Source organism: Lepisma saccharinum, chromosome 8 (assembly GCF_977018435.1).
Source record: "Lepisma saccharinum chromosome 8, izLepSacc3.1, whole genome shotgun sequence".
Lineage (NCBI taxonomy): Eukaryota > Metazoa > Arthropoda > Insecta > Zygentoma > Lepismatidae > Lepisma > Lepisma saccharinum.
Genome location: NC_139236.1, coordinates 25,903,241 through 25,924,871, shown reverse-complemented (window position 1 = coordinate 25,924,871; position 21,631 = coordinate 25,903,241). Strand labels below are relative to the sequence as shown.

General features: G+C 37.6%; 1 protein-coding gene across 1 annotated transcript in view; it reads left to right on the top strand.

Annotated features, from left to right (window-relative positions):
- Positions 1 to 3,947, top strand: part of LOC145991713 (uncharacterized) — a 659,814-nt gene extending 655,867 nt beyond the window's left edge. The window contains exon 8 of the mRNA XM_083127771.1: positions 3,707 to 3,947. Within this exon, the coding sequence (XP_082983897.1) occupies positions 3,707 to 3,873 (167 nt within the window). The 3' untranslated portion in view covers positions 3,874 to 3,947. The remainder of the gene's footprint in view (positions 1 to 3,706) is intronic.
- The last annotated feature ends 17,684 nt before the right edge of the window (positions 3,948 to 21,631 follow it).

Genomic DNA, 21,631 nt, shown 5'->3' with positions numbered 1-21,631 from the left:
GAAAAATATGAAACAATGTCCAGCAGTGCTTGCACAGACACTCAAATTACTTCAACAAATAATCCAATCGATGTCTGGCAAGAGAGAAAAAGAAAGGACTCCGCCGGAAAGAACAAACATCTTAAATGAAAAGGTTAGTCTGGATTTTCCCATGTGAAGACAGAGATTCCAGCCAATAATAAATAGTCCATTACAGAAAGTAAAATTCGTGTGGGTATTAATGTGTCTGACAAATTTACAATTCATGATGGGTTAAAACAAGGAGATGCATTATCTCCATTGCTCTTTAATTTTGCCTTAGAATATGCTGTTAGGAAGGTAAAAGAAACTAACGAAGGACTAAAATTAAATGGTATGATTCAGTTGTTAGCATATGCAGATGATGTAGACTTATTAGGGGATGATATAAATACAATTAAGAAAAATGCTAAAATATTTTTCAAAGCGGCTAAAGAGATAGGTTTGGATGTTAGAGAAGAGAAAACTAAATATATGCGTACAGGCCGAAACCAAGTGTTAGGTAATAATCAAAATCTAATTATTGATAACAACTCGTTCGAACCACTTTCGAAATTTAAGTACTTAGGAGTAATACTAAAAAATGAAAATGATATTAAAGAGGAAATAAAAATCAGGCTTAATTAAGGAAATGCATGTTACTTTTCTCATCATAAACTTTTGTCTTCTCGTTTAATATCTAAGAAACTAAAAGTTAAAATATACAAAACAGTAATTTTGCCTGTATTATTATATGGATGCGAAACTTGGTCCCTTACATTGAAAGAGGAACATAAATTGAGAGTATTTGAAAATAAGATTCTTAGGAAAATATTTGGACCCAAAATTGATGAGGAGACAGATGAGTGGAGAAGGTTACATAATTTAGAACTACATAATTTGTATTCATGTCCAGATATTATTAGAATGAGTAAATCAAGAACACTTAGGTGGGCAGGCCATGTGGCACGAATGGGAGAGGAAAGAGGAGTTCACAGGATTCTTGTTGGGAAACCTGATGGTAAGAGACCTGTAGGAAGGCCAAGACGAAGATGGAGGGATAAAGTTGAGATGGACCTAAAGAAAATCGGTAGGGATGGAAAAGAGTATATAGATCTTTCTCAGGATAGGGACAGATGGAAGGCCTCTGTTGCTGCACTCGTGAACCTTTGGGTTTAAGAAAGCTAGAGAGTTAGTTAGTTAGTTAGTCCATTACTGCAACAGTTGTGAGAAGGACACGTAGAAATGCGAATAATTCAACCCAACATGCCATTTACAAATATTAGACAACTCTGAGTCAGAGTGACACTCACTTAGATAAAACCCGACATGATAAGACCTTGACCAGAAATACGTAGGTTATGAGAAGTACCTCTTTATATTGAAGACGGCCTTGGCTAGAGTTGTCATAACAATGCAGTGTTTTCAACTCAATATCGCGTTTCTGATTAGAGAAAAATCTGCATACATTTGAACGCCTCTGTACTTCCCCAAACCAACTGACTCTTCGTTTCCATGGGTATAGTTATGTTTAGAGAAGCTTGTACGTACGTACTAACGTGTAATACAAAATACACATCTCGAATTCTTTGTCACAGGACAGTTTTATTTTAGCAAGAGTTTAGCTACAATTAAAAGACATTAGTTTTGTTGTAATCAGGCACGTAGCCAAGGATCTTACGCACCCCCCACACTCCCGAAATCGTAGAAATATGTAATTTAAATTGTGTATAATAATAACCCGTGGCTCTACAGCCCGTAAAGGCCTTGGTCTATCTCCGGATTGCCAGTCTCCCTCCCACAATCCTACCTAGAGGTGTGGTGATCTTCAACCAGTAATGGAGTGACGTGGGGTCAGCACGTCGAACCCACAGCCGTTATAGGAGATATCCATGACCGGGTTACGCTACTCACTCGTAGCTCCCCAATTTCCTCACGACGGTGGGTTGCAACCGGTCCTATACACAAGCCGAGAACCCAGAGACTAAATCCAGGCGGACTCGAATCCATGCCGTCCCGCAGTGTGAGCCAAGAGCATAGCGCCTTTGACCACACGGCCACGGAGGAGGTAAATTGTGTAGAGTGTTAATAAATTTTAAACATTTTGTATAATAAGTTGTAATATACTGAGAAATTCATCTTCAGGGCTTCTATTCCCCTACACTTGTACGCTTTTAAATGGTGGCTGCTGATAAGGTTTGAGCCCAAGAGCCTCAGGCTACGGGCCTGACTGTAGAGGATATTGAAAATATAATTTCACAACATGGAATCTATATTTGTTTGTCTACATGTGTCAGCTATACAAAAGAGTCTTATAAAGCATAGTATCAACTCATAAAATAAATCCAGCACGTAATTACATTATAGACGTGTACTTAAATTAAATTGGATATAACCTGAAAATGCATTTTTACATAAAGGTGAGCATATTTTTATATAATACATGGAATCATAGTTCTTGTATATTTCTTAATTTTAAAAATATCTGCTTCGAGTCATAAATTTCATCATGTCAAAACTACGCTTCCTTTGGCAACGCACCGTAACCTCTAATTAGATTAGAATTAGAATTTGCACTTTGAAACCAAAAGAAAAGTTTGTTTTAATTAACTAACGGAAGGAAAGAAATAATGTATCACCCATTTTCTATTACTACATAACGTTCTGCATAACTCTTTCCACACCTTTGTCATTGATTGATGCTGTCGATGTACTCGTGACACTGGGTCCAACTGATGCTGCTCATTGACTGGCATGTTCAATGCTATCATCTCTTTCTGACAGTGTTGCCACATTTAAATTTACAACCCACGTATGTGCATTTTTGTCTGTTTTTATGCAACTGTATTTCCAATTCTTAGTCAATATTTGATCGTATCAAGCGGACGAAATATGTTTCTAAGTCTAAATAGCTTACATTTGATTTATACTTATTTTTAACCCATTGAAGTCCTTAATAGTTGCAGAATTTTGTACATACGTGTATTTGTCATGAGGGCAGCAATATTTTTACCTAGCACTGAACTGAATAACGGGAGGAAGTTTTTAAGGATTTGAGAATTTTAAACATCAACTTCATCATCATCATCAACAACGTTGTTAAACTTTCGCGTGGTTCCGCGAAGGTGCGGGTGTACAACTCTAACTGGGATGATGCATTACATGCTTTTCAGTCTACAATACCTGTACCAGCCCACATAACGAGCTAGTAAATATTTTAATCCAATACTCACATATACGCAGTTCATGGTCGCACACGAGATCTCACATTTATTTTATTTATTTTCGTTTCCAGTCTCTTTCCAGAGCTTATTTGAAAAGCGCTGTTACAGGTCAATCAATTCATTTCCCTGTAAAATGTTACATTAAAGTGTGTAAAAGATTTAGGAACCATCAGCACCCTCTGTTGATCTGTTTTTGTTTACAAGATCATTGATTTGACTATATACAGCCAACAGCAAATATAATGGTAGGACAATTATCCATCAGGAGGTTTATTCATTCTGTTTTCCGCAACACAGAAGCAATAGAATTGATACAAAACGCACGAATAAACAGAAAACCTCTGCTCGAGCACAATTCCATCCCCTAGAAAACATGGAATGAAGCATAAAAAAAGAGCGAATTTAGCGATGGACAATTTGCCTACTATTATTTTCGCGGCTGAGTGTTCCTTTGCGTTCGACTTACTCTTTGCTTTTTCTTTCAGGCGAACCCGTCGAATTGTCCAGCACCGGGGAGGAATCTGTGGTTATCGAGGAAGCGTGGTCGGGCGACAGGAAGAGGATGTCACTGGAACCCGGTGTGGACACTGCTCCATTGATAACGCCGCCTCCCGTTAGCAAACCCCAGTTTTTCGACGACAAAAGCAAATAAGTGAACTAAGCAGGCTCGTTATATCATGCTGGAAAAGTATTCCAAATGACATTTTCATTCATTTACCCTTCATTCACGTACCGTGCGTCCATTTCGATCTGCAGCCGAGAGATCGGGAGAAGCGTGGCGGGCGGCGCTGACGGAGATGCCGACATTTGCGGCCTGTAATGCCCGCTTATTTTTATAGACATATGCAGACATTTATATAAATATTGCAAAACGATCACTAACCTGTGTTATAACACGCAAAAGTTCTTCTGTAATTCATCCAAGTTCTGCTCTTATATACACAAATAAATACGCTATAGAAACGATGTTAAGAGCCACAGATAATAAAGCATTTTAATCATAGTTTTGACCAGTAACGTCCTGTTTAAGTTTATATCCTTGAAAGAGTTTTGTGGCCATGGGAATCGTTTGGAGGTTTCGAATGTGCAACACTGTATCAGGATTACACTGCAGACGTAACCGATAAAAGTGAATGGTTTTCGTGAGCTTCCTTGCAATCCGAAATATCCGAGCTCGAGTTTTTTGTTCCTTCGCGACTAGATGAAGACAGAGTTGTAAATATAGTGGCGAGCAATGTAAACCAAGAGCGTGTTAATTTCGTACTGTGCGCAAGAGTGTTATTCTTGGTTACTTGCCGTTACTTGTTTGTGTTATTGTAGTGTGTATGTGTGACGTGTCAGTGAGACGATTGGAATGCCAGCCGTAAGATTCACGTTAGAACAAAGATTTTTTTATGTATGACACGTACCTACGTGAAAACAAACTCGTGTCGAGACGTGTGTAGGTAATTTGTACAGAAATTCCCATGCGTTTCAACTCCACACAGAGATACGGTTAGACATCTTGTCCTTAAATTACGAGAAACTGTATCGTTAAATTTTAAAACACCTAAGCAAAACGACGGATTCTAACCGAAGCAAAACTCGATGATATTGGTGCAGCGTTAGAACGTTCTCCAAACAAACCTCTACGCCGTGTTTCACAAGAGGTGGGCGTGTCAAAATCATCGGCACATACAGTCACTAAGCTACTAAAATTAAAACCATACTCTTATAACACAGGTTAGTGCTCGTTTTGCAATATTTATATAAATGTCTGCATATGTCCATAAAAATAAGCGGGCATTTCAGGCCGCAAATGTCGGCATCTGCGGCAGTGCCGCCCGCCACGCTTCTCCCGCCACAACCAATATTTGCTATTTGAGGTAACTACATGTACAGTGGGATCCATGAGTATTACCGTGCAAATTGTCCATCACTATATTCGTGCACTTTATTTGACCCAATAAGAGCTTCAAGAATTAAAAGAAAACTCAAAACAAGCTGTTGACAACTTCTGAACCAGCATACATAAAAATCCATCACTTATAAACACATAAGATGTAAGATAAAAATTAATGAAAATAGTCATGGACAATTTGCACGGTAATACACATGGACCCCACTGTGCGTAGATCAATCAACAAAACTGTGTAGATTATAGAGAGAGCGATGGAGTTTCAATAAGTGAAGCATGCAAATTCTATCAGTAACTGTAACAGACTTGAACTTTTGGAAACTTTACCAATTGGAAGTAGGAACTGTATTTGGATAAAAGATTTTGCAAGGCTTATCTAATCTTTCACTTACGTACTTGTTGCTTTTAATATCACTATCGGAATAAAAATTACGGACACTCGAGTTTGGACTCTAATTATAAATTAACCAATAGGCCTACATAAAAACGAAATTTAGCTTATACTATTCTAAGTTAAGCTATGATAAACAATTTTCTTTCGAGTATGCCTTCGATTTTTTATCATCGTGAGAACAAAAGAGTGCCTTTATTTTATACTTTTCCTAACGACCGCTCTCTTTGAAATTCTATAAATCGAAAACTTGTAGCCCAATCGTGATGAAATTTCAGTACAGTGCATGTATAAAATCTTTAAACACAATTCTTAATTTTCAGATTTTATAAGTCGACCAAAAAAGGTTCTCATCAATTTCGTGAAATAACTTTTTCTTATTATTGAGTAGTCCCACAAATGCGATCTTCGTCTTGTTTGGAATCTCTTTGCAGCTGTTTTTAAAACCTATTATCACTGTCAATTCACATTGCGAAACCGATTTTGTACAGATTTTTATTCAACGGAGTAAAGATATGTGTTGATCCTGGCAACGCCGTACGTTCTGTCACTGCTACTCCACGAAAAGTGTTTAGTTTCACTACAAAAGAAAGGTAACTTCAGGAAATGTCCCGAATACAGCACTCGGCGAAAATTCTCCTGCGGGGTACTAAACAGGCGCTTATGCACAAATGTTGACACAGAATTAGAAGAATAACAGTTTGGTTTTAGGAAAATATACAGTAGAAGAGATGCAATTGATTCACTGCTGACGATTGGTAACAGATAACTAGAGAAAGTAGAGGAAGTATTTATTTACATAAATAGTATTTTTGGATTTTGGCAAAGCATTTGATAGAGTGAATGGTTGAAGCCTACAGAGATACTACAAACGTTTGATTTAGACTTTTAAGCAACGAGTTAAAGTGAGAGTAGGCGACAGAGGGAAGAACATTTCGGATAGGAGTACGAGAAGGATGCTGCTTATCACATAGGTACATTATTCAACATCTACCTGGAAGAATTAGTAAGAAAAAAAACTGACTCGTATCTCGTACGTAAATCGATTTATTTCCATATAAGCGGCACTATCTGTTGAATTTCTAGGATTTTACCAAATTTCATACCCATACACTTCCGTGTCCTCCACATTGGGAATACCGGGACGGCCGCTGTGAAAAGGTTATCAGCTTTATTTTATTATTATTCACACGAAGTTGGTGCTCAGTTTTATTCATACATCCCATTGAAAAATACATGGGTTAACAATAGAGTTTACAAATGTCATTTTACTTGTAAAACAGTGAAATATGTGTGCAAATCATCATTCTGTAGTTTCGCGCTGAGTGTGCTTTGCAGCACAAATGTGTCACGTGTTCTAACTATTTGCACGTTCTAAACATGCTTCTTCTGTATAAATCAGATTTAACTGTATTACAACAAACATTTTCTCTTCAAATGCCTTATTTCGCTTCATATGTGAAACAATTAATAAATTAACACAGAGAAATTCAATATGAATTACATTTTCCCTCATGCTTACTTCTGTATTTGGAATACTTGCCCAGCCAGTTGTCTTACAAATTTGTTAGTATCTGGAACTTAACAAAAAAAAGCTATATTTGAGGTTATTTTTAATGTACATTAATATAACATGTTGCAAGATGCCCCATTGAGTGACATTAATTCCCAATTTAAAGGAAATCAAACAAACTTTTGACAGAAACACCTATCTTGAATGTTTTTGTATGTATGTTTTCGTTATACATGTGTGACACTTGTACTAATGTTTTCCCTCGTAAATTTAGTAAGAGAAACAGTTTTTTTACGCAATGCAGTTGCTGTGATTTTTCTAGTGGACCTAAGTGTGGGTACCTGAAATTAAGATATGTTGTTTTTACCAAAAGAAAGGCAATGTTAGTGTACTAACTTACAACATACTTGTATTTGTTGTGTTCTATGAGAAGTGTTGAACATTGTGCGAAGTATTTTTGTATCTATGATGAAAGAGAGTCTGTAACTATTGTAAGTTTTGACAGAGAAAATGTGATTTTATTGTTATCATATTTCTGACAACAGCGTTCTGTGTGTATGTTTATCCAGTTTACTCTTGGGCCAAGAAGACCACATTGTTTTTTGGATAATAAAATTATATACGGAAGAAATGTGTTGGAAGTAAAATTCTATTATCCGATTAAGTTCCTTCATGGTCCTTCTGTAAAAATAAGTTATTCAGAAAAGATCGAAAATGATACAAATTGGAGCTCTGGTTATTATGCAAGCGCGATATGCACAATGGATACTATTCATAACATTCACATATTCCCTGTGTATTGTTTGTAACGAACACAGCTAATAAGGATAATTTATATACCGAGTGATCGTTTGGGTATGGATAAAATACAATGTGTGTGATTTTTTTGGGCAAATGTAATTACCTGAAATATTATATACAAAAGACTGAAAGATGGGAGTTTTTATTTTTATACACTACTAACAGTTTGGTACAGTTTTCAGTTTTGTACATGGCCTCCATTGCGAACTCTGCACAACTCATAACGGTGATTCAATACATTCCACGTCTGGTGTAACATCTGTGGGGTGATTCTGTCGAAAGCCTGTGTGATTTCGAGTTTCAAATCATCAATGTCTGTGGTTTTCTGTGAATAGACAGTGTATTTAACGAAACCCCAGACGCAGAAGTCTGGGGGGGTGGGTTAAATCTGAGGAGTTGGGAGGCCAAGAGATTACGACTGCGACCACCTGCATGTTTTTTAAGCACTGAACCGCTTTCTTCAAATGTTCGATAGCACAACAATATGGAATCGTATTTCTGTACTTTACGCACACCATACTGACGACGAAATTCCCGTTGGACTTGTGTAACACTTAGCATACCAAAGGACACATTTAGCCCGTTGCTGGTTCGTAAACGCCATTTTAACAATAACGATAACAATAACGAATCAATTCAAACTTGATTGTTGCCAACACACTACAGCAAAACTCCCATGTTTCACGCACGAAAACACCAACACGAAAATTTTCCTACTATCACATTTACGTTTCTATTAATGTTTTGTTTTATCCATACCCGAATGGATAACCCTGTAGTAACAAATTAGCCTGAATCCGAATTCATTACACAATTTTCTTTTCTTTGTAGCTTTCCTTGGTTTCAAACATAGCAAACTCGATATATGCCGAGAGTGAGTGGAATCAAGGTATCTTAAAAGTTAAGGTAGCTCCAACTTGGAGGACCTATCGCTTTACGAAAGCATTTTTTAAATCGTACTATCAATTGATTCAGTGATTTGGTTTATTTTACTTCGCTTTTCTGCCGATTTTGTATAATCGCGAAGATGAGCATGAGTGATGATATGATGAAATTAATGAAGAGACACTCACACACACAAACATGCCTAGACCGGGATTCGAACCCGGGACACGTGACGTAGTAGCGCGCTGTGATAACCACTCCGACACAGAGGTCGGCTTAAACCGTACTATCGATTTTAACAATAACGTTCACTTCCCAAAGAAGCATTACTTAGAAAGAATTAAATATTAATATCCAAACATACGACATACGTTTCTATGATGTGCTTGAAACGATTTTGTGAAGTAACTAATGACTAAAGATATCCCGAATTTCAAATTTCCGCCGCCGTGGCGCTAGTGGCGGTGGGTGGGTCGGAAGTATGTCAGGGAGCAGCAGAAGCCATGGTCATGGTATTTCAGTTGCCAACATGGCGTGAACACCGAGCGTTCGTAATTGAAACTCACGGTGATAGTCACACCCCATCGCTTTGTAGAGAAGTTACACAACTTCCTGAGGTCGAGGCTCAACGAGCTTGCTCACGTGTCTCTGTGGTTCGAACAAGATGTCGCCACCGCCCACTCGACAAGGGCATTTGTGGCACCTTTGAGAACAATATTTCCATGGCATCTAATCTCACTATAAAGCTTAATGCCCACTGAAACGCGGGAACAAAAAGCAACAGAACTTCTGTTGTCTGCTTCTATTGAAATCAAATGGTGTAACGCCCACTACAGGTAAACGCGAGGAACCGAATTTCCGTGCCAGAAGTCTGCAGGATATCTTAAGGGTTATCACCCACTGAGACGCCAGAAACAGCTGTTTCGTTCTGTTGCCGCGTTTGTCCTCGTCTCAGTTGAGGGTCAAGCATAGCTCTATTCTAGAATCTGTGGAGCAAGGGCTGCGTATAGCGACAGAGAAAGGGGGCGGAAGGGGAGATCGAGTGGGCAGAGCGAAGCAGTACACGCTTTCTCACCCTCCACGCAATCCCGTACCCTATCAGGTGTTCATTCATGGAGCCTTCTCGCGTCAGTACTTGCGCGGAGACTTGTTTTCGTTCACTTGCTCCAGAGATAACCGGGACAGGGTGTACGTGGTGACATCTAGTGGCCGGTTCACTCATCGGATCTAACCCCTTGCGATTCCTTTCATTGGGGATACCTGAAGGCGGAAGTCTTTAAATGTAAGTGAATGAAAATGAAAACCTTATTTTTTTTTTGTTTCTTATCTTTGTAAATTTCAACGTGTAGGGTTGCACAACTTTGCTGCATTTTAACACAGACCTATTGCTCATCTAAATATATTTTCAAGTTTGAGTTAGTGGTCCACGTGCAGTCACTTATGAGCCACGCGAAGGCCTTTCCACGCATCTGCCTGCGAACTGAGGCCATTGTCGATCTTTCTTCTCCATTAGTAAACTTGCTGGTGTGGTAAGCGTGCACAGAGATATTGAATTTTCATTTCCCGAGAAATCTCTGTAAGTTTGAGGTTGACAGAGGTCAAGAAACCACTCGCCTTCACTGGCGCAAGTGTATATAGGAGGTGCCATCTTTAAAATAACAAACATGGTGTTTTGAAGCGCACTTGACTAGTATTGCAGCTGATACCCCATTTCAATTTATACAGTCTGCCCTACAAATTTTGTTGGACTTTTAAGATTTCCATTTGACTCTTGTAATAGAAGGACCTTTGAATTGAACGCACGAAATATATTTCTGCATATTGCAACACTGTTTCACATTTCGCTTGATAACTTCATTTCATGAATTGTTCCCAGCATTAAGCCGAACACACAACGAAACAAGAATTTTAGTTCTGCTCCTTAACTACGTGCAATGGTTTGAAACCAGTTCCAATGCAATATGCATGGCCTATCCTGGCGATGAATGATGCATAGGTGACATGCAGCAGGCGAGCTCTGGAGAGAATATTTTAAGCTTTCGAAAACTAACTTCAAGTGACGTGTTACTAAGGTTGAGTTACGTTAACTCTCAAACATTTGTAACCTATTCCAGGATCCACATTGGCGTTTCGACGAGAAATCTTCTTCATGGACATGTTACCTTTAGCTACCAGAGGATATTTTTAATTTATTTTTACGTTGCTAAGTAAATGAACATTTTTTAATGAAATAATAAATGTTTATTTAATATTTCCTTAAACACTTCTCTGTCTACTTCCGCAAATATATATTTTTATTTCACATTCTTGGTTTTATTTTAATTTTATATTTGATATTTCTTATTGCTTAAAACTTGCTCGACGCATTGTCAACACATGAAGTCCACAACATTTCTCAAGCTGTGCGAAAAGAGAAGAGTTTGTTTGGAATAGTCAAATAATGCATACTTATAACCAAACATGTCATAACGACAATTAAATTGCAAAGGAAAGCAGCCAGTAGCGGCGATTGACTGTCAAAACTGGGGGAGCACGACAGTTTACTTCTTTTTGGAAAACAAGGTTTAGCATTAAGAAACCATAGTGCGGGGGTAAAAAATTGTAAACACTTGCCCCCCGCACCCTCCCTAAACGCCGATAATATATTTGTTTAATATTTTGTTGGGAATTTTCAAATTTATTGAAAGTCACTAAATATAGAAAGGCTACCATTAATTTTTGATTAATATTACTGAAAGTTCAACCAAAACTTTTAGTCAGTTCAAACAAATGAGTTTTTTCCGGGAACTTTCATCTGAAGTAATTAATCACAACCTATGAAATTTTTATCGATGCCCTGCCTATAAAATTTTGGTTCTATGTGTGTCAAGCTTACACCCTCAAAATTTTATAAACCACCACCACTGCAGCACCCCCTCCACGCATCTTTCGGTTGATATATGTATTTGGTTTATTTTATTTCCCTTTTCTGACACTTTTGACTAATTGTGAAGTTGAGAATGAGAGATGATAAAATTAAATTGATGACGGGACATTCACAAAGAACATCCATGCCCAGGTCTGTATTTTAACCTGGGGCCCCTGGCTTAGTAGCAAGCATGCAGTGCTAACCACTCCGTCACAACCACGTACCCACATTAGTAGATGTGATTGGAGATAAAGGGCATTGAGATTAATGGCTTTTAATTTAATTAAGGGGTTTTCAATTGATTTTAATTAAGTATCGAAGGGGACTCTATTGTTAACTAATTAAGAGGAGAGTATAGGGGAAGGGGAACGGAGATGAGTCATGGATGACTCTTGCAGTAGCGATACTTGGACTTAATTATTTTCAATTAATGTACAATAGTTACTATTGTGGAACCCGTATTCGGCCTATTCTAACCTAATTGATGTACTTTACGTACGCGTTACAGCTGTGGATGAGTCATAGATGATTCAGGACGTGCGGTACTAGGAGTTAATACGTTCTCAATTAGTGTACAATTGATACTATTATAGAGTCCGTTTTCGGCCCATTCTAACCCAATATATGAATTGTACATAGGCAAGGATAAGTCACGGAGAGAACCCTACGAATTTAACAACAGAAGAGAAGAATACTTCCCTCCCCCACCCTCGAACCCTGAGGGTTTACCCCATTCCGAAGGGGGAGAAAGGCTCCATTATAGTTACCTCGGTCAATGTTAAAGGCTTTTTTTCTAAAGGCTCTTACTTCATACTATTATGATATTTAATGGGATAATAATTTGTTGATTGATTGAATTGTTGGTTGAAGTTTACTTTATGCACAGAAAGGCTAATTGGAACTGTACCTACAGTCTAAAGTGGGATCCGAACCACTATGCACCTAAAACGGGTATCGAACCCGGGACCCCTTGATTACAAGGCGAGGACGCTACCAGGATAATAATTTGTGATGGATTTCATGTGCCACCAATATTTTAAGACGGTATGATAGTTGTATTGATTTTTTGAGATTCCAATACAGGTAACTTTAACAGGTTCTCTCACCTCAGACTGTAGCTACAGAAAAATACTAGACTATTTGACCTAATATGACGGTTATTGTCATATGGCATCATAAGATTAAAAGAATGTAATGAATGTTGAGAACATTTAGATAATCTACGTACGTCCATAAACATGTACAATACAAATTTCAGAAAATTCACTATAGATGGAGCGTAACTACGGTAACGTATACTTATAATTACGTCAATTCCAGAAAAGAACGCTATATGGCACCATTTGAAAGTCATTATAAATTGTAAAATTCTTAAATCACATTTTACGTGAATGTTATATTGAAGTTAAATTCAAAGTCATTGTTATATAAGCGCCTTTGTAACAAATTTTGATCTATTGTTGTTGAAGATCGCTTTGACATAAAATTTACCGCCAAAACGTTTGCTGTCGCTTATGCACAAGGACATTTTGATGTGTCGGCGGCTGCACGCAAGGACAATTTGCTGTGATGGCGATAACCTATAAAACTTACAGCGTGATATTCTCCATGCTATCGCATAAATAAAGAAAGAAGGTTTAGTCAAACATTTTATTGCAAAAATATATTTGACACATACATCAGCAAGTATTGTGATATTATTATTATATTAAACTGACAAGTTATCCGAGTTAATTCTGTTGTACACAAAAAGACGGTGGGAAGGAGTAAAAGAAGAGGAAGAAAAAAAGCGGGATGAACTGGAAAAAATGGAATGAAAGGAACTTGGTGGTGAAGTGAGGAGATAATATATTTCCGTGAAATTTGGGTGGTCACACTTTTGCGGGACAAGAACTGAGCATTGTTTCCTTACCAGTAACGGACGTGGAATGCCTGCAGGAATTGGAGAATGAAGATTCGTAAGTTATATGATGAAAATATCATACCCAAACAGTCCGCAGAGGGACAGCGGCATGGCATCTTTTCCCGGCTTCACAAGGTAAGCTGTCGTTTTCCAAACATTTTTGCATGAGCTCATGTCGTCGCAAAATAGGTAGATCTACCAAATTAACAGTGTATGAAAATGCATGCATTCGTGTGAAGCGTGTGTCGCAGGATAATTTACACAAAAATCGTGTGGAACGTCATGGTGGATATTAACTGTCAGGTGACGCTTTCATTATCTGGTTCAAGTACACATAAAGATCACGGAGACTCAAATTGGAGTTTCTGACGTCACATAAAGAATCTTATATATTTCTATAAATAATAGTTGAACTTTGTACAGTGTGTTACTCATTGTTAATACATTAAACCATAAATGGTAAAGGAATTTTGGTAATTTAAATTTTGTATGGGGTAGTTGATCCTCCCGGCAAATTTCCTCCCACCTGCGCTTTCAGGCGCTGCGAGTGTGACCTGTGAAGGGGCTTCCTCCAAAATAAGGGGAAAATATTGGTTGGAGTTCTTAGCTCTCCTGGAGCGTCACACTGATTTGTCTGAACAGCAAAGCAGGCCAGTATTTACAGTTTAAAGTGGATTGCATCCACTATTTGCCTATAATAAGCTACGGAGTTTCGAATCACGGACCGTTTGATTATTGGTTTCTAATCAACATGGTGATTGTTGTTGCGTATGTTTTACAAAAAATTGACAAGATTTTGACTTTATGTCAACTTTTAACTTATTATTTTACAAGTTTATACCTATTTTTTACTCAAATAACACAATTTAATCTATTCAATCAATATTTTTTTTACATTTTGGACACCCAAAGTGTTTCTTTTCAACTTCTAACTAAATATTTTACAAGTTTAAGTATACTTTTACCCAAATAACACAATTTAATCGATTCAGGAAATATTTTTTATTAAATTTTGCACTCACAAAGAGATTCTTTGAACTTTTAACTGAAGTTTATACCTATTTTTACCCAAATGACAAAATTTAATCTATTCAGACAAGATTTTTTTATTACATTTTGGTCTCACAAAGAGACGTATTTTCAATTTTTAACTGAATATTTTACAGGGCTTGTATTAATTTTTCTATTTATTGCGTTTTGTATCTTACATTTACTAATATTTAACTTAGAGTTTTGTTTCTATTTAAATAATTTCTGTAATTACTAAAGAAAAAGTACTTTAAGCTAGAAGCTAAGACACAAACTTTTTTATTAATATTGTTATTAAATATATATAGAAATATAGAAATACAAAAACCAAAAAATAGCATACTGAAAATCAGTAAACCCTAACAACAACAACAACAACATACAACAATAATAATAATAATAATAATAATATAGTCTTTAGTAATTAAAGAAGTTATTTAAAAAAACAACTCTATGTTAAAAATTAGTAAATACAGAAATACAAAACCAAAAAGAGCATAGTGGAAATCAGTATACCCTAACAACTACAACAATAAGTATAATTATAACAATAATAATATAGTTTGTGTCTTAGCATGTAGCTTAAAGTACAATTTCTTTAGTAATTACAGAAATTATTTAAATAGAAACAAAACTCAAATTTAAATATTAGTATAAATTAAATACAAAACGTAATAAACAGAAAAAATAATACAAGCCCTGTAAAATATTCAGTTTAAAATTAAAAATATCTCTTTGTGAGTCCAAAATGTAATAAAAAATCTTGTCTGAATAGATTAAATTGTGTTATTTGGATAAAAATATGCATAAACTTGTAAAATATTTAGTTAGAAGTTTGAAAACACACTTTGTGTGTCTAAAATGTAATAAAAAGTCTTGATTGAATATATTAAATTGTGTCATTTGAGTAAAAATAGGTACAAACTTCAGTTAATAGTTCAAAGAATCTCTTTGTGAGTCCAAGATGTAATACAAAATCTTTAGTGAATCGATTAAGTTGTGTTATTTAGGTAAAATATGCATAAACTTGTAAAATATTTACGTACAAGTTGCAAGAAACACACTTTTGGTGTCCAAAATGTAATAAAAGTCTTGATTGAATAGATTAAATTGTGTTATTTGAGCAAAAAATACGTATAATCTTGTAAAATAATAAGTTAAGAGTTGAAAAAACACACTTTGTGTGTCCAAAATATAGTAAAAACTCTTGTCTGAGTTGCTTAAATTGTATTTTTTGGGTAAAAGTACGTGAAAAATATTCGGCATAAAGTCAAAATATTGTCAATTTTATGTAAAAAAATACGCATTAACAATCATCATGTTGATTATAAAGCAATAATCAAAGGGTCCGAGGTTCGAAACCCCATAGCCTATTAAAGGCAAATAGTGGATGGAATCCACTTTAAACTGTAAATACTGGCCTGCTTTGCTTCTACTTCAGACACATCCCTTAAAGCTTGAGGTCAAATAGTCTAGTATTTCTCTGTAGCTATATTCTGACGGGAAAACCTGTTTAAGTTACCTGTACAATGGAAAATTGGAATCTCAAAAAATCAACACAACTATCATAGCGTGTTAACATATTGGTGGCACATGAAATCCATCATAAATTATTATCCCATTCAATATGATAATAGTATATGGATATAGTAATGAATATATATAGTTAATGGATCCTTTCTCCCCCTTCGATTAGGGGTAAACCCTCACGGTTCGAGGTTGAAGGAGGGAAGTATTCTTCTTTTCTGTTGTTAAATTCGTAGGGGTTTCTCCGTGGCTCATCATCGCCTATGTAAAATGCATAAATTGGGTTAGAATAGGCCGAAAACGGACTCCATAATAGTATCAATTGTACACTAATTGAAAACGTATTAACTCCCAGTACTGCACGTCATGAACCATCTATGACTCATCGACAGCTGTAACGCGTACGTAAAGTATATCAATTAGGTTAGAATTTATCGAAAACGGGTTCCATAATAGTAACTATTATACACTAACTGAAAATAATTAAGTCCAAGTACCGCCACTGCAAGAGTAATCCATGACTCATCTCCCTTCCGTTTCCCCTATAATTCTCCTCTTAATTGAAATCTCAAAAAACCTATACAACTATCATAACGTGTTAAAATATTGGTAGCACATGAAATCCATCGTAAATTATTATCCCATTCAATATCATAATGGTATGGAGTAAGAGCCTTTAGAAGAAAATCCTTTAACTTTGACCGCGGGAACTATAATTTAGCCTTTCTCCCCCTTCGGTTAGGGGTGAACCCTCACGGTTCGAGGGTGGGGAGGGAAGTATTCTTCTCTTCTGTTGTTAAATTCGTAGGGGCCAGTCTCTGCGCTCAACGCATTCTTACCTTTCTAAGAGTAATTATTATTAATAAAATGCATTCTGCCCTTATACTTCCCTTACCCATGTACAGCTGTAACGCGTATGTAAAGTACATCAAATGGGTTAGAATAGGCCGAAAACGGATTCCATAATAGTAGCTATCGAACACTAACGGGAAATCATTAAGTCAAAGTACAGTCATCCATGAATTATCTCCCTTCCCCTTCCCCTGTACTGTCCTCTTAATTAATTTACAATAGAGTCCCCCTCAATACTTAATTAAAATCAATTGAAAACCCCTTAATGTCAATTGAAAAGCCATTAATCTCAATGTCAGTTATCTCCAATCCCATCTACTCACGTTGAAAAATGTTGAAGAGTTATTTATTTATGCTGAAACGTTGTAATGGTAGAAGCAGTACATGATCCTTTTCTTTATTAAATGTTGGTATATGTTCATTAATGTTATTTTCATGGGTTGGTGAAGGTAATATGTGTTATTCAGTTTCTAATGTAACCTGCTATAGAGCTGGCCTGCGTGTCTGGGAAAGCCAGTTGCTCAGAAAGCGGGTAGTTTAAAAACTTGTCCTTTCAAAACCCGCAGGGGTGTAAAAGAAGTCGTTTACTGGCTATTCTCGAATCGCCTATATAAGGGATTCTATTGAGTAGCGCGGGTTGACTTTTTTCGTTGCTTGGGCAAGAGAAAAGACCTTGGAAGTTCTCTCGATGCCGGTAGTGGCTGTCGGTTGGCTATAGATTGTCCAGCGAAAAGAATAGACTGTTGCTTCAAATGGGCTTTTACTTTCCCTACATCCTCCCTCTTTTTAAATATTGTTTTCACTACTGAGCGCAAAGGTGAATACACACTTGCTTTTCTTTCCAATGCAAAACGCTATTCTGGAACTGGTTAAGCTTTCAGACCAGCACAAGTTCCATCCAGCAGAGCGTGTTTTTAATTTTGTTTGTGCAGGGGCACGTGAACGGAGGGGAACGGAGAGCCCAGCGTTGTCGACTGCTTTCCACCCCAAGGTCTAGTCACGGTCATGAGTCAAACATTCTCATGGAGATAGTTCTGATGGTCTAGGCCAACGAACGAACCTCTATTCTACATACATACATATATATATATATATATATATATATATATATATATATATATATATGTGTGTGTGTGTGTGTGTGTGTGTGTGTGTGTGTGTGTGTGTGTGTGTGCGTTGGTATACCCGTCATTAGGAGGAACAAGATCAGAAAAATTACCAGCATTAAGAGGGACTTTTTCATTGCGAGGTAATTTTGGTGGTTCCTCGGAACGAGAGAGCACATTATTTAATATTATGGCCGAACGGGCAAAGGAAAATTTAATGTCGTGGAATTAATCGACGAAGGGGACCAAGATCTATATTTTGATAAAAGATAGAACAATGTCCGACAATTGTACTCGGAGTTATGCTACAAAACAGTGCATTTTCCTGGTTCCTCTTTTCGGGGCATTGTGCCTGTACGTGTGTATCAGGTGTTTATCGGTTCCTCTCAACGGGGCTCTGTGCTTATCACCTACACACAACGTGTGTGTCGTTTGTGCGACGCCAGAGACATCTGCAGTGTGTGAAAAATTGCGGAACTACATCAGCGGTGACGTCAAGGCGGAGCGAGGAAGATCGTAGGGGGTGGGGCCTGCGGTTGCAGAGAACAGCGTTGTCGGATCTCCCCCTCAACTTACATGACTCAGCATTTTTCACTGACGGCTGTGAACGTTGCATTGTTCGCAGTGCTGCATAAGTTGCAACGCTGGAGAATGCAGCGTTGCTACATCATTGCCTACATGGGAAATGTTAACGGCGCTTCACGATTGCGTTCCGAGAGGGTTCGTTGTGTGATAGTAGCCGTATTTAATATATCGGTTTGAGCTTGGGCAATTATGTCTCGTATTTCTCGGAAAATATATATATCAACGAAGAATTGTAGCAATCTGCCGGAGGGCGCGTGTGAGCGAGCAAAGAATATTGTAGGAAATGCTTGTGTATTTCCTCATCAAGAAAGCAAACTAGTAGGATTTCTTCTTGTATTAATTAACAAAATATTCAACCAGAGTTCCTATGCTAGAATACTGGAAATGATTAATCTGACTAAAACACAAAAGCCAGATACAGGACAATATAGTACAAAAACAACATCCATTTTTACGTTCTTAATTATGGTCTAACTATTCGTTTTCTCCGTCTACTCCACTCGTTAAAAATTTGCTCCTCCTCTGTGGTGACAGTGGCGTATTTAAGAGTACGACTTTAATCTCCTTCCCGAAATACCTTCCACCCTTAAAATGTTTCTTTCGTCACTAGAATGCAGATGCATATGTTCAAAAATGGCAAAATACGTAGTTAAACATTAATAAGAATAGAGCCCGACTCTGTGGCCGAGTGGTTAGCACATCGTGCTGCGACGCCAAGGGTCCCGGGTTCGAATCCCGCTCGGGTATGGTTGTTTGTGAATGTCCATTTTCATCCATTTCATCATTTCATCACTCATCCCCATCTTCGCAAATTAGCCAAGAGGCACAAAACGCGAAGTAAAATAAACTAAATCAATCAATCAATCAATAATAAGAATAGGTTCTTCACTAACATTTCAATATTTTTCGTAATACATGTCTCTAAACTAAGGTAGAATTCACATCGAACTTACAGGCGACACGTGTTGCTTGAGGATTTCACCAATCCAACGCAAGTTTCTGAGCCCTATTATGCCTGCCGCTACGTTATGAAACGTTGCTGTGGATTGACGCGTTTCCAATCGACATATGTCATTTGCACTTGCTGTTTGGAGTGAAATCCACGTGTTGCTTGACGTTTCGGTCTGAAAGTTACAGGCGACAAACAACACGGAGATGCCAAGCAGCTTTCAGACCAAAGCGACACACAACACATGTCGCTTCGGAACTAGTCAATCAATATCAACGTTTCACACCTTAGCGGTAGCCCCAGAAGACTGAGTTCGACTGGTGAGATTCTCAAGCACCACATGTCTCTTCAATGTGAAATCTCTCAATGAGAGAAGAGCCCAGTTCGAGAGACTTGTAAAAGCTCACTAAAGCAACACATACACCGCGCACAAGTGAACAGACCAAGTCAATTTGATGCACGGCCCGAGCGACATGGTGATTTCACACCCAAGCGACAAGCGACACGAGACCCTTCAATCTAATGCAAAAGATTCATTGCGTATGCGGGAACAACAGAAACAGGTGACACTAGCACCGTATTGAGAACATAGTCCAGTCCAAGCTACAAATGCAGCTTGTGTCGCTTCAGTTCAAAATTTTTGTTTTCAAGAAGCACGTTACAGGGGGATTTCACACTGAAACGACACGACACACATGATTTTGTGCGAGCAATAAAGGTTTCGATTTCCTGTGGGGCATAGCACCTTGCACTGGCGTACGCAGAGGGGAGCTGATGGGGCTACTGCCCTCCAGAAATTTTAAGAAAATCCAAATTTTTAGATGAAAATTTGTTAAGAACTCAAAGAAAGGAAAGATGTAAACGCAAACCTCCCTTAAAGTTAAAATGACACCCGATAACCATTTCTGTCTTCGAGTACAATTTTAAGAGTGAAAAGTTCAAAATGTACGATAGCCTATATATTTTATTCGGTATCCCACAATTCTAGAACAAAGCTATATACTATACACCTTTACAATTTCAGCCCCTCCAGAACAAAAATCCTGCTTACGCCAGTGGCACCGTGAGAACAATTGGAGCAGACTATGATATCGAAAACCAGAAAACTACAGCGACTCAATTGTATTTAACTTAGTATATGGCACATGTTTTCCCTCTTCTCGAGTGGCAGCAACGAATCGTCCCCTACGTATGGTCAGTGCATTGCCCACTGGCATATACATGAGTGAGGGATGAAAGACAGGCCTGTGGCAAGGAGTAGCAAATCTCCATTTTGACTTCACAGCCTAACAAAGAAAACTAAAGGTGGCCAGGAGGGGAAATTTCCTTTGGGCTCAGGATCGTGGTGTGTGTTGCAAGGCGTGCTGTCGACAGTGGCGGCGATTGGGTTCCAAAACTGGGTTGGGCAAAGGAACTTTACTTTTCCTTTATAGATAAGCTTTAGCATAGTATCGGATCAAAAGTGGCTAAAAGTGGGGGGGGGGGGCAACTGCCGCCCTACGCTCCCTCAGTCAGTAATGATTATTCGACTGTGAAATCAGTTGAAATATTGGAATCAGATTCTTTTCTCATTCATCCATACACATTCTATTTCATTTCGCTTTGTAATAAAAATAAGCACTTGATAAATTTTAAAAAATATATATTTTTAAAATTGTTTTTAAAATCAACGAAATTAGACAGAAATATGACTGACACATTTTAAGAAAGAAGTTACAGTCCGTGAATTACTTTTTCACAGTGTTCAATAATTTTATTAGGAAGCGCTTTTCTGCCATTTTATTTAACCGCAACGGTGCGGATGTGTGGTGTTTAGAAGAAATTTAGGAAGGGACACGTCATGCCCAGGCCGGGATTCAAACCCGGAAACCCTGGCGTCGTATTACACTGAACTAACCTCTCCCCCAGATTTTGGGGGACAGAAAGTAAGTTATTAATATAATATACAAGATGTAATATATTATATATTACATATTATATAATATAATATTCGAACCAGTGTATAGGGCCTCCCCGATGGCGCAGTCGTTGCCTTGTAATCAAGGGGTCCCGGGTTCGATACCC